The following is a 14,795-nucleotide window of genomic DNA, read 5'->3' on the forward strand; positions in this document are numbered from 1 at the left end:
TATTAATATAAACATTTATAGAATGCATTTCAAACCATCAATAGTGTTGCTAACAAGGATTTTAACTCTCGACTGAGCATAGTCCTAAGCAAATGTATAAAACCTAAGGCTTCAGATCCACTCAGTGGAAGTTGCATAGTACATGGATAGAATTCTGACCTTAAAGTCAGGAAGACCCAGTTTCACATCCTGTCTTGAAGAGATTCCAGTATACTGTAATATGCATTTGTGAAGCCTGCCCTTTGAAAAATCCTCCGTTCCATGAGTGAGAAGCATAAGGTTAATTTGTTTTCTGTATAAGTTAAATTCTTTTGTTAAAATAGAAAATGTACTACAGTGCAATGGGAATATATTTTTTTACCTCTATCCAAAAGGACTGTGTTAATAGAAATCTATTCATTTCTTATAAGGAAATACTACTTTGGTCAAATTCATATAATATGTCATCTTCCCAAATTTTGCATATATAATGGTGGTAACCCTTCTCTGAACTCCTACAACAAAATTAGCACACAGTTTAGGACATGTGGTCTTGTATTGTCAGACAATGTTAGCAGTGTTTTCCCAGCCAGTAGTAAGTGGATAGAATGCTGGATCAAGTATCAGAAAGACCTAGATTCAGATTATGCCTTTGATAATCACTAGCTGTGTGATTCTGGGCAAGTGGCATCTTCTCTTGGGCCTCAGTTTCCTTATTTGTATGATGAGGGGATTGGGTTAGATGGATGCCCTTTAAGACTCCTTCAAGCTCTAAGTCTGCAGTCCTTAAGGGGAAGGACTATGTTTTACTTTTCTTCTTTATTTCTGCAGTGCCTGACATTGTGTTAGCCATATCACAGGCATTTAGAAAATACTTGTATATAGATTTATTGAATATGCCCTGGTCTCTTTTGTCACAGCTTCCGCTAAAGACAGTTCAGAGGAGTCATTAGAATTCCCTACTATGTTCAGCAGCACATACTTGCAGGAATATCTTTTTAGTGCAGACAATAGAGTTTTAGTTCTCAAGTGAATGAGAATAACCCATTTCAAAATGAACACTTTGGTAGAGAAACAGTGCTTGAGTCCATGGTTGTCATTGCCCTTTGATCTTGGAGACTGCACCATGATCATTTTCAGATGTTGTTTTCCATCTTGACCAAACTGCTACATAAACCACCATGGCTCCCTCTTTCCTTTAAGATACCTGTTGGTTTCTTGTTGCTTGGAGCAATGCATGTGGCTGTGCAAACTGGGATACTCCTTTTTCCTATGCTTCTCTGCTAGACAAAAGAATCAAAGAATCTAGAAGGTGGTAGGAACCTCAGAGGCTGTTAATCTGGTAGAACACATACCTCAGCAAGACATGATCCTATAACAAACCTAACAAGAAATCCTTCATCCAGCTGTTGATTGAAGACCTCCATTAAAGAGGAATTTGTTTCTTACAAAGTCTCAATTCAGTAGCTTATGTGAAAGAACTCTAACAAACTAGGTGAAGGAATCTACACTACCCAACTATGTGGTACCTAGATGGACAACCTATTGAGCATATAGCTACATACATATGTGCATTCATACATACATGCACACATTTTTGTTGTTCGTTCATTTCGGCCATGTCTGATTCTTTATGACCCCATTTGGGGTTTTCTTGTCAAAATTACCAGAGTGGTTTGCCATTTCCCTCTCCAACTTATTTTACAGATGAAGAAGCTGAGGCAAACAGAACTAAGTGATTTGCTGAGGATCATAGTGTCTGAGGCCAGATTTGAATTCAGGAAGATGAGTCTTTTTTGACTCTGGGTCCAGTACTCTAACCACTGTGCCCACCATGTTCTCCCACATACAGTTATATATTATTATCAGGATGCTTTTTTTCTTTGAGGTGAGCCTCTGATCTCATTGTGTACAGTTTTTCAGTGAAAACCTTCTCCTGATATAGATTGGCACCATCTCTGCAATATAGTCTTAGAGAGCTGCCTGGGGCATTCATGAACCAGTGTGGGAGAGGTGGCACTTAAATCCAAGCCTTCTTGATTCCTAGGCTAGCCCTCTATCCACTAGACAACTCCATCTTTTAATTATATCTATACAAATGCGTATGTGTATATACACTTTAGAAATGTGTATTTTCTGCTCTCAACTCATTGAAATGCACATAATAATTGGATATTGCCCTATCTTATGTCATATTATCCATATGCATGAACCATGAGTATTATTGCCTGATATGTATTATTGCCTGATATAGGACTCCTGTAGATGTTACGTTGTTAGGAGGAAAGAAGTGTGGATAGTGGTGAAAGATGAGTATCACTGTAAATGGAAGAGAATAGAAGAGACCCCATGTTGTACTTGGTGCAAGCCAACTCACACACACACACACACAAAACACAGCTTTTTGCATTTGCCTTTCAAAGTCTCAGTATCTACCAACCCTAAAAGGATATATTAGAAGAAAGCTATGACTGAAATTTGTGTACAAGGGCTAACATCTTAAGCACACTGTCCCCACAAAACACCCACTATCCTCTGGTCTAACATATCTTAAAGCATTGCATTTGCAACTTTCTGAAGATTGTAAAGGTGATCTAGAAGCTAAATGATGTAAGTCAATGTTTATGCTGTCTGTGCTAGGTCTTTAATTGCTATTTCATTGATGTTTTCTGTCTGGTAAAGTTGTATGCATTGTGGAATTCTACCATGATGAAAGTTAACTGCCGTTAAGTCAAGTTGTAGGATATCAGTCTCAAGTGGGGATAGTGTTCAGGGCTCCAAAGTCACAGTACAGTTTTAACTTTCTACCTTTTTAATGAATGATACCAGAGTTCCAACCATTGATGTTCAGTGTATTTGGCTAGCCTGGTCTCTTTTGACTTTCTGTGTATTTATTTCCCTGACAAGCCTCTGGGATGTTTGGGGGTTCGGTGTCATTAGTATAATTTCTTTGTCAAATGGTAGCATTCTGGAGAACTTTAATATGCATTGGAAATCCTTCTCTTTGGAGCCTCTGGATGACATTTTTCATGGCACTAGCAAATATATTTGGTTAGCCTGTATTTCTGTCTTGTGTCTCTTTATATCCCATCTTTCACCACACCCCTAAACCTGTCCTTTGTCTAAACTTCCTTATTCTCTTTATGACACCACTATATTTATACTTAAAACAACTTGATATACATTGGAATCACCCTGAACTCTACCTTCTTCATCTTTCCTGCCCTTATATCCAATCAGTTACTAAGTCTGGTCAATTTTATATCTACTTACATGACCACCACCTTAATTTAACCCCTTACCATCTCTCTCAACCTCTTAATTGGTCTTCTGTTTCCAGTCTCTCTCTTCCCTAATTTTTTTCTGCACTACTGATAAGAAAGTCTTCCAAAAACATGGGTTTGGTTCTCCCTTGCGCAAGAAACATCAGTAGTTCTCTGTTTATGGGTTAAAAAAAAAATCTCAACTTGCTATTTAAAGCTCTACACAATTTAGCCACACCTTCCTCTTATAGAATTGAGAATTGTACACTATTTCTCTTCACACAGTTTCCATTCTAGCCATACTGACCTTCTTTTCCTTCTCCTCCTTCCTTCATTTCAGTTGTGCCCAACTTTTCTTGACACCCTTTGGGATTTTCTTGGCAAAGAAGCTGAAGGAGCTTGCCATTCTTCAGCTTACACAAGGATTTTGCAGAACTGAGAAAAGTATGTAACAGTCATTTCTACTATCTTTTTTGGTTGCCTTTTGGGTGAGAGAGAAGTAAAACTACTGTCCCTTCTTTTTTCCATTCTTTAGTAAATTTCTCCCCTAGATGTTTTGCAAATAAGTCCCCAAAAGTCTTTATGACCATTTTTGTGTATTATAAAATGGTATTACTTCCTTCAAGAGTTTCTTCTTTATGTTTGGACTTGATTAGCTACTGTTCCTAAGCACATCTTGAAGATGTTGAATAAACACGTGGTAACTGGTTTAAAAAAGAGAATAATATTCCATTTCCTGCCTATTTTTTGGCCCTTTCGTTTTCTTTTGCAAATATCAGGATGAATCCGTGGTTTAGTTAAATCTCCTGTGAAGTTCTCTGCATGTCTGTTTTCTCCCTCACTTCTTCTGTTTTGTGAGGGATCATCTTGTAATCTCATACCATCCTTGTATATAGAGTTTTGTAAATGAACTTGTACTCTAAATCCTTTTTGCCCTTGTGTGTCATATATCACTCCTTTGCAAGTACTGAAATATTTGCTAACTTAGGCAATTTTTGTAGGTGATTTCTGGGCTCTTTTGACTTCCTTGTGATGACTCTTGTTTTGGTTGAATTTCTGTAAGAGATGGTGATCATTAGAGTCAATGTCTTTTCTTCCATCTCCACCCCACACTCATACATACCTTTAAAAAAATTTAGAATGGAGAGATGATTTTAGAAATATGATCAGTGCCTTTTATTTTTATACCTTTTATAACATACTCATTTCCCCTTAACACCTCTCCCCACACACACACACACACACACACACACACACACACACAAAATTCTGTGTTGTAATGGTTAAAACGTTCAAGTATTTCTTATCAAAATTAAGTAAAATCAATAGACATGAGTGACTGTATCTGATAGTTTATACTGCATCGCAAAACTTTGTTTCCTACCTTTATTCTGATAAGAGGGATGTGTTTCATCATTAGCTGAGAAGAGTTCAGACATGTTGAACAATTGTAATCATATACAGTCATCATCTCATCTTCATTCTTTTTATTTCTTATCGATTTGGGCCTTTGCTCTAATTGATAACAAGTTATTTTGGAATCATGTACAGTTTTGCTCTGCTGTGTAAGACTTCCCATGACCAATACGTTCCTTCTTGTTTTTTACAATAAATATTAAGATTTATAAATTTGAGGTTTTTATGAGACGTGTTTCTGAATTCTTTAATTTCTTTATCACAAACTGTATTTCTACCACAATTTTCACCCTCCTCTTTTGTGCCTCCATCAGCATTGATATCATCTAGTATTAAGGTCAAGGCAGACTTGACTTGAAGGACATTATCAAGTTCTTCATAGAATTTCTATGCTTGATCTTCTGCTACCATTATTGGCATTCAAATGGCAGTTAGCTTCACTGTGGTCTCTTTGCCCATGCTCATTATGAGCACTGTAAGGCAACATAATGAAGTCTACCATGAAATGATATTCTTGTTACCTCTGAGCATACCTTGAATACTTCATTTATAGAAAGGCTCTCAGTTTTGTAGTGTTTCAGTTCCTTAAGGAGGCATCATCTCACTAATTATTAGATGGTGGTCTAACATTAAGAGACCCCACAGTTATGTTAATGTTGGAATGTGATCTAAGGACTGAGAAATGATTAGTACATTCCATACCTAATAGTAACGCCGGCTATGTAGCACTCTTTGGGGTTCTAAACATTTTTCTAATAACAACCCTATGAGGAACATTGTGCAGTTGTTACTATTCACAGAGCTCAGGTGTTTTTTCCAGTGTTATACAGTTCCTCTGTGGTCAAGTCCAGACATGAAATGTTCTTTGGACCTCTCTTACATCTTGGTGCTTTCTATCAGAGATGTCAACAAAATGAACAGTCTGAACACCGTTGAGTTTTTTGGTTTTTTTTTTTTGCTTGAAAGAAATATTTGCGCTTCACAGCATGAAATTTGGGTAATTGCATTGTGACTGAAGCTGAGTTGAATAGCATAGGAATTTCTGTTTGGGGCAACCAGAAAGAGATTAAATAGGGTGGGCAGTCCCATCCTCTGGTGCTCTCTCTTCCTGGTATATACTTCCATCTTTGTCTGCATAACTTTTTGAACATTTTCCCCCACGGGACACTAGAAGTTCAAAGAGGAGTCAAGAGGAGGATTCGTTGACAACTTTCACTGTTACATGAGGCATCAGCGATGATGGACACAATGGCCCCAGACTGGTTCACCATAAGTCTGCTGCCATTGCATATCTAAAGTTGGAAATGGCACCTTCAGAGAGCTTATATTCTGATAGATAATATTACTCAGTGGACATTATCTTAGAGAATTAGACAAATTTATTTTTTTATTGTAAAGTGATGATTATTGAAAAAATACGTGTCTTGTATGATTCAATACCATGTTCATATTTTTGAAATAATTGTAAGTGGAGGAACCCTTTGCCCCATTACTAGGACACTCACGATTAGAAGCTAAATAAATCATGACTTTTAATTCATATTGAATTGGAATTTTTGCTAATAATTTCAGTGCAAAGGAGAGACTAGAATGCTAGAAGAGTTATATTGATTGCAGTCTTCGTCCATCCAACAGAAACATCACATTTCTTTCTGCTGGCAACCTTGTCCCCTAACTGACGAGTGTAGTAGTCCCTCTGCACTTAGAGATTTAATACTCTGTCTCTATCACACTCTACGAAATTGCTGCCCTGGAACCTGGGGATGCTGAGACAGCCCTTAAACCTGAGCCTTTTACTTAATAGCTTGCTGAGTTGTCCCTGCTATATCATGCCTAAACATTTCTATGTGATTTTTATTACTGTTGGCTGCATTAGTACATCTAGCCTGTATTATGTCCAAAGAACTCGATGTGCTACTCAAAATGTCTTCAATAATTCACCACAGAATTTATATAATTTAAATGTCTTTTGCATTTGATGCTAAACTAAGAGGTACACATCTTTGAGCATTTTTACATTTCCACACAAACTTTTGAACCAGTTTTTTCTCTTTCTTTCCCCAAACAATAAACATTCATATACTTTTACTTAAATATTCTTATTTAAATAAGACATATGTACATCTTTGATACTTTTTTTGCAAGACAAGCACAATTATTTGTTCAAAAACCAAAGCATATGTGCCTTTGAGTTTATTGTTAGTTATAAATGATAAATGTAATTTCTTTCAAGTAAGGCTGTTTTAAATAGGTCAACCTGAGAAAGATCATGTTGTGCATTTAATTCAATATTCATCTTCATCTTTTGTTTATTTGTAGACTAGAAAAGATGATTTTTCTATTTTTCCAGTTGCTAAAATATTTAACAAAGTCTAAAGAAAGAAACATCCTTTCTTTAAGTGTCAAAGAAGCATCTCCAGGGAAAATCTTCTTACTTCATTCATCTTTGATTAATCCTTGCACTTAAGTTGCTTCTGCCTGATCATTTGGTGTGGAAACCTTAGAGTGAAAAAGATGTGAAATTGTTTTACAGGTATTCATTACCTGAGCACACTAATTAATTTGACATTAACAAGACCATTGGCAAACTAATTAAAGAAGGCTCCATGGGAACAGTTTTATAATGGGATAATCTGCTAAATATTACTAAGTCAAGGATTGTTGACAGCCATGAACTGGTTGATGACCTTGACTACTGACTGTAGATCGTATCACTAATTAACTTCTGAAAAGATTACTCTCACTCAACAGTGTAATATTTGAATTATCCACTTTTTTAAAAGTAATTTTATTGTTTTATAGAACACAGTTACTCAACTCAGTGGCTAATAATAATAGTAGCTAGCATATAGAGAGCTTTAACATTCGCAAAACATTTTACAACTATTATTTCATTTTATCCTCATAACAACCCTGAGAAGTTGGTGCTGTTATTATCCCCAGCTTACAGAGGAGAAGATTAAAGCACATAGAGGTTAAATGAGTTTCTCAGGGTCACACATCTGCTAAGTGTCTGAGTTTGCATTGAAGGCAGGTCTTGTTGACTCCACATCCAGGGCTCTGGTGATCTTGTGGTGCAAATGAGTGCTTGTTTCCTTCTGTCTGGATGGTGCTGCTCTTTAGAAAAATCTGGTTTTACTCATTTCTTATTTATGTCATACATGTGAAATCAGTGTTCACCAGGCAATGGAAAATAGGCAGTTTATTTGTGTGAATTAGCTTTTCTTCATCAAAGTCCCTAGTACATTATTGTGGCATTCCTATTACCCTGCAAAAAGGTTTTTAATGCTGTCCGGGAGGTATAATATTAGCTTTTGTCTGACAACCTAGCTTATATTAGAGAGGCTCCTCATCCGATTGGCTGCAGTGTGATAGATAGGTAGATAGATAGATGATAGACTGATCTACATCTATAGTATATATAATATACACGTGTGTGTGTGTGTGTGTGTGTGTGTGTGTATGTGTGTGTGTGTGTGTGTGTACACAGCCAATCCTCATCGTTTGTGAGGGTGACTTTTCTACAAAATGTCAGTAAAGACAAAAATATGACTGTTGCTACATTGAACCTATGGGAAATATGAGATTAGGTTCCCTCATCCACCCAAAGTTATAACCTTTCAGTAGAGATTGCTGAACATTTTCTGTATGTAGTTCTTTATAACAGAGCATTAATTCTGATAATACAATGGCAAAGGCAATTAAAGTTGTCTCAAATGTCACCCTTATCCATTAGTCCTTGGGTATCTTTTCAGTTACTTGGGTGGAGCTAGAGTTTGGTATGTTATGTTTAGAGTCCTGCTTGAAGTAGCACATTTCCATTTAGCACTTCTGGGCCTTAGTTTCCTTATCTCTTAAATGAGAGGGTGAGCCTAGATGACCTTGAGAGTCTGTTCCTTCTTGACAAAATGCTTTTTCTGAATGGTAGGTCTGACTGTGTCTGTTCCTACACTCCAGGGGCTCTAGAATCAAATACACAGTCATCTTTCCTTTGAAGATCATAATGTGGCCTCTTTTTGCCCATCCAGTCTTCTTACACTTTACCCTTTCCTCCCTGTCTGCAGTCAAGCGACCCTGGCCTACTTCCTCTTCCTTCCAAGTTACACCCCATTTTCTATCTCCATTTCTTTGCATTGCCTGCCCCTCATACCAGAGATAGTCTACCTCACCTTGGCCTCTTAGCTTCCTGCTAAGACTTGTCTTTTATCTCCTCTGTTCCTGGAGGCCTTCCCTGGTGTTTGTGTATACCTAATGCTTTATGTATTGTTTCTTCCATTAGAATACAAGCTCCTTGAGGGAAGCAACTGATTTTGCCTTTCTTTGTATCCCCGGCATTCTCTACACAAGCTGGTACATAGTAAGCAATTAATAAATCCTGGATATTTGATTAGAGCACCTGCCAGTTTACTATAATCCAGAGTTTGTTAATACATTATATAGGATAATTGCTGTAGTACTAGAACAACCTTGGAGATGATCTGCTCTAACTCCTTCCTTTTAGGGATGAGGAAAGTGGGGGTAAGTGATTTTCCCATGGTGGCAGAGATGGGATTAGGAGCCAGAACCAGGGCATTTTCTACTGCACAATGGCCTGGGCCCAGAGCAGCACAGGGATTTAGAGAATCTGAAATCTCATCTGCAACAACAAAGAGCCCTGAGATACCTGAGAAAACTGGAGAAAAGCTCACTGCCAAGAAGGTACAACTTAACATCTTAGGTTGTATTGTATAAGAAAAGTATATAGGCCATTTGGGAGGCAGAAATGTGCAGTCACCAGGACAAACCTGGCACAAGTTAATTTAAATGTTAACCTTTGAGGGAGAAATTTGGCTCTGCACACACTGAGGAGAGGAATAAAGCCGTTAGTGAAGATGCAGTGGAAAAGCTCCATATTTAAGTGCTTAGCAGAAGCAGAGGCATTCTCAAGACCTCTCACCAGTAAGTGGTGATGGCCTGTACGTGTGCAGCTGGTCAGTAGAGTTGTCTGTGAAAGGTTATTTCATTTTCTGTGATCATCTTTGACGACCGTGTTGATTTTTATTCTTTCAGAGATCAGTATTTAGTATTTGTGTGTGTGTGTGTGTGTGTGTGTGTGTGTGTGTGTGTGTACAAGTAACTTCCAGATGTTAATACTTTAAACCTTTCTCAGCCTCCTGACTCAGGGCTATCTGTGCCCCACTCTTGATGAGTTGATTGGTGACTCTTTGGCCCAGTCTGCCACTTCTTAAGGGGCCAGGGCAATGCTTAGTTCACTCCTGGCTTGATTCACTCTCTAGACTTCTCCACCCCTTTACTAATATCCTTCCTCCCCATTTCTTTACATCTCTGCTTTTCTGGTCCCCTTTATGGAGTGTCTTTCTCCATGTAACATAAGCTCATTGAGGGTAGGGATATTTGCTTGCATATATGTATCCTTAGTACTCAGTTCTGTTCCTGGCATGTAGTGAAGCTTAATAAATGTTACCTCTCTTTTCTCCTCTCCTCTCCTCCTCCTTCTCCCTCTCCTTTTTACTTTCCCTCTCCCTTTCCCCATCTCTCTCTCTCTTTTTATTTCTGTGTCTCTCTTGGTCTTGCTCTCACTCTCACTCCCTCTCCCTCTTTTCTCTATCCATGTAGCAAAGTAACATTTCTAGCAAAATAGCCTTTAACATGCTTTGTAGTGGCATATATTCTAGAAATTAGTGTCATGACTGACGCTCAGACAGTGCTGAGGATAGAGCATTGAACCTGAAGTCAGGAGGATCTCAGTTCAGAGCGGACCTCAAACTGCCTGTGAAACCATGAGCAATTCACATAAGCTCTTGTCTGCCTTAGTTAATAGTAGCACCAACCTCCCGGCTTGGCTGTAAAGGATAAAATGAGATAAATATACAAATAAAGAGCTTTATAACCTTAAAGTGTTATATTTGAAAGTGCTTTTTGTTGTTTTTCAGTCATGTGTGACTCTTTGTGAACTTACTTAGGGTTTTCTTGGCAAAGATCCTGGAGTGGTTTGTCATTTCTTTCTCCATTTTACATGTGAGGAAACTGAGGCAAACAGGGTTAAGTGACTTGCCTAGGGTCATACAGCCAGTAAGTATCTGAGGCTGGATTGAAACTCAGGTTTTCCTGACTCCAGACCCAGCTCTCTATCCACTGTGCCACCTAACTGCTTGATATAAATACTGGTTGTTATTATTATGAATAATTGAATGGAAACTATACAGAGCTTTCTAGAGTTACCAAAGGAGCTCGGCAGATTTTCCCTTATTTTCTAGCTGAAGCTTTTGTTTGTTCGTTGCTGTTTATAATTCATTTTAAATATTGTCACATGCTTTTGAGTCATTAAAAAGTGTCTGCCAAAGAATTAACTGAGTTCTAGTGCTCATGAAAAGTCATAAATTATTTTTGATTCAGTTTGTAATAGGAACATCGAAGGATCCCTTTTCACCCTTGCAAAAGAGTAACTTGGCCAGAGTAGAATTAGATTAGGAAAGCAAATGGAAAGAACCTCTATCAGCCTTCTCACACTTCAGTGAACAAGCGTTTGGAAACTCCATCAACTCTAGCTATATTGGGCTTGTGGGATCCAAGTTAAAAATGCCCGTGGAAACCGTCCGGGCTTTTCTTTGCAGTGACAGCTTCATCACATGCAGCATCTTCTTGGACACTCAGATTGACAAGGCATTTAGAAAAACAAAAACAAATAGTCTGTAAGTACAAAATGAGAGAGAAAACATCTTGCAGTAACAGCTGTACCAGTGGGGGTGATAACATTGTTCTAAATCTGGTGTGGACAGGGTTTAGTGGTATATACTTGTACTGTTTTTATCCTATAAATTCACAGTTGTAGGTCAGCCAGGACAGTTCATAAATTTAATGACCACATTTCTCCTTATCCAAATATTAAACTATTTTAGTCCCTTGAAACCAGCAAAAGAAGGGAGAAAGCCAAACTGTAATTTGGGATTAAACTATGTAATTGTCTCTGGTACTGGGAAAGAGCATAGGGTCAAACCAAAAGTTTGAATAGTAAGTAATAGTCGAATTGTTAATTTTATTTTTTATAGTGAAATAAGAACTTTAAAAATAGGGTATCTTATTCTGTGAATCAAACTTTTATGTTTTAATCTATTAATTTTTCTTTTCTGCTTCTTTAATCTCAAATCACTAGAGCAAGACAAGTACTCATTAACCTTTAGTTTTCTTGCCCAACTTTGCAGGTGGTAGTGATTTTTCCAACATATTCTGTGAAAATTCTCAGAAGCTGGTGAATGTGGAAGCCTTTGCTTTAGCGGCTAAATATTATTCTCTGCCATATTTTGGAGTATGTACACCTTTGGAACAAGTGCTTGTAACACTTCATGGAAATCAACAACAAAGACCTGGTAGGTTTAAATTATTTTTCATTACTTAGGTGAAAAGATAAAATGACTTATCTGTAAATTTAGATGTATTTCTCTCAAATCTTTGATTCAGAATAATCTCAAAGATATTATATATCTTGAAGATACAGTCCTTGCGTCCCAGCTAATAAGTTGATATCTGTATTACTGGGGTCCCTCCTGGGAAAGATACTCTCCTTTGTAGACCTCTTGACTGTCTTTGTCTCATCGTATGCGTGTCCCTGACAACCCTGAGCCAGCTCTAATTGAAATTTAACATTTTCCCCAATTATTTTTGAAAACAAAATAAGACATTATTCTGAGAAGCGGCCCATGAGCTTCACCAGATATGAACTGTCCGTGACAGGTTAAGAATTCTTGCTCTATTGCTTCTGATTACAGGGGTAAGACATGTGCCCCACATGGTCTTGGCAATCTGAGTGCAAAGGCAGATGTCGCCATGGTTTTCTGTAATTTCTTCACTTCTTTGTCCTTTTACAAATGTTCATGTGTACATGCAGGTCACCTTGGTCAGGATATCTTACCTTTGTCAGCCTCAGTTTCCTCATTTCTAAGATGGGAAAAATAATAACACCTTAAGGTTGTAAAAAGCAAGTGAGATTATATATGTATAGTTCTTTACAGACCTTAAAACAATATACAAATGCTTATTATTATTTTATTAAAGAGTATTGGAAGGCTCGATAACCAATCATTCCATCAAGTCATTTTTTTTTTTAAGAATGGGAGAAGTGTTTCTAGGAGAAAATAAAGAAAAATGATTAAGGAACAAAGGGAAACTTAACTTGTGTTAAGAAGTTGGAAGGATAGAAGAATGTGGTATAGAGAATGAAAGAATGAAGCGCCATTGAACATGTGAAACTAGGCAAGTATTATGAATCTTTTCCCTTGGTGGGGATCCTCCAAGGAAGTGGTCCAAGGAATGATGATCTGTATCCACAGGTGTTGCCAGGAGAGAAGTTGTCTAGAGGAACACATCAGTAGTAGTATATGACAGTCTGAATTCATAGTTGACACATGGAGAGATATTATCCAGAAGAAGGTATCAGTGGTAGGTGCAGTGGCGGCGGTGGCGGCGGCGGCAGTGGCGGCGGCGGCGGTGATGGTGATGGTGGCGGCGGCGGCGGTGGCGGCGGTGATGGTGGCGGCGGTGGCGGCGGTGGTGGCGGTGGTGGTGGTGGTAGTGGTACTAGTACTAGTAGTAGCGTGCTGCAGCAGCAGCTGTAGTAATAGTAGAAATAACAAAATAGTAGCTAGCATTTATATAGTGCTTTAGTTGAAGGTTCACAAAGCACCTCACATGTTAATCTCTTTTGATATTCAGAATTCTGTGAGGGTAGGTGCTGTTATTATCCCCATGTTTACATATGGGGAAACTGAGGCTGATAGAGGTTAAGGATCACGTAGCTAGCTAGTCAGTTTCTGCAGTCAGATTTGAACTCTTGTCTTCCTTTGCCAGGTCCTGTACTCTCTCACCTGCAATTCCCAGCTACTTTGACAAGTTACGATTGTTGAAGGACTCTGAGATGGCTATTTGGCAAACTGCCATAACTAGCAAGCCCTTTACCTAGGGGATTATGGATATCCTTCTGAGATTGGTCATACCCGATGACTTCTCTCCCCTTTCATTAATTTATATGAGGATAAATGATACTATGAAAACATTGCATCCTGAGAGTCATGGCTAAGTATCATATAGTCCTGGGTAAGAACTGAAGACTGCTGAGGGGTGATTTTAGGTCCCTGATGGAAGAAAGAGAGGGCAGCCATTAGCAGGTAGGATTGATCTCCTGCAGTCAGTTTTTGGAGATCTTGGACACAGGATGGACAGTCTGTATCATTGGAGTGAACTTACATGATGAAATTTCAGATTCATAGGTATATTGAGTAAAGATTGATCAAAAGTAGGTGATTCAAAGGAGAAAGTCAGATTTGAGAAGTAAGTAGCTAGTTGAGAAGCTGGTGTCTGAGAAAGAGATTTGTATTCTTGGATCATGACTTAAAATATAGGATCTTAGCCAGGGATGGAATGAAACTAACAAGGGCCAGTAAAAACATCTTTGCCTAGAGTCTTCATTTGAATCTGGCCTCAGATGTCTATGCACAAATGAAAAAGGATGGAAAATAAAGAAGTGAACTAGAGAGTCACAAGGAGGCAAATTTGCCCTTATAGGAATCCTGGAGACTTTCTGGGATGGGATCCATGAGTGGAATATTTCTACAGAAGGCTGTTTAAAAGGAATAGGACAGATAAAAGGAAAGGTGGAGCAGCATTGTATATTGAGAATATAGAGTTATGTGAGGAAATCTAGAAACCAGATGGAAGATGCATAATGGAGAGAGTTCAGTTGAGGCATGGTGGAGGGGAAAATGGAAGCAGTGTTGTGGTAGGGAGATCCCACAGGCCACCAGGACAGAAGCAGGAGGGAGACACGGAGTTCAGGAAACATCCCAAGCTTGGCACAGAGATTTGATATAGGAGTGATAGGGGATTTCAACTTAATGGACGTCTGCTGGAATACTCACTGCCAAAAAGCAGAACAGTTGATAAATTCATAACTTGCATTAGTGATAAGTTCATATTTAGGTGGTGGAGGAAGTGGTGTGGGAACCTGCTGTTCTGAATCTGGTTTTGACCAATATGAGTAAACTGAAGTTTCCTTTCAGAATAAATGTTCTTCTCTAGAGTCCACAGCGGCCTCCTCTTTGGCAAGGCTTAGCTTTCTTAGCTGCATTTTGTTTCTCTGGGCTT

At 38.3% G+C, this 14,795-nt stretch overlaps 1 protein-coding gene across 14 annotated transcripts in view; it reads left to right on the forward strand.

Moving 5' to 3' along the window:
• The window catches only part of METTL25 (methyltransferase like 25), a 141,565-nt gene that overhangs the window by 16,585 nt on the left and 110,185 nt on the right, over window positions 1-14,795 (forward strand). For 13 of the 14 annotated variants that reach the window (XR_011977301.1, XR_011977298.1, XR_011977300.1 and 10 more), the window contains exon 2: window positions 11,861-12,025. Coding sequence is in view for 6 of the 14 variants with exons in the window: in XM_072655487.1 (XP_072511588.1) it covers window positions 11,861-12,025 (165 nt within the window). In the remaining 8 variants the exon portion in view is untranslated. Of the gene's footprint in view, window positions 1-3,582; window positions 3,687-11,860; window positions 12,026-14,795 lie in introns of all 14 variants that reach the window. The other variant, XM_072655494.1, reaches the window with a different exon arrangement.

Source organism: Notamacropus eugenii, chromosome 3, assembly GCF_028372415.1.
Source record: "Notamacropus eugenii isolate mMacEug1 chromosome 3, mMacEug1.pri_v2, whole genome shotgun sequence".
Lineage (NCBI taxonomy): Eukaryota > Metazoa > Chordata > Mammalia > Diprotodontia > Macropodidae > Notamacropus > Notamacropus eugenii.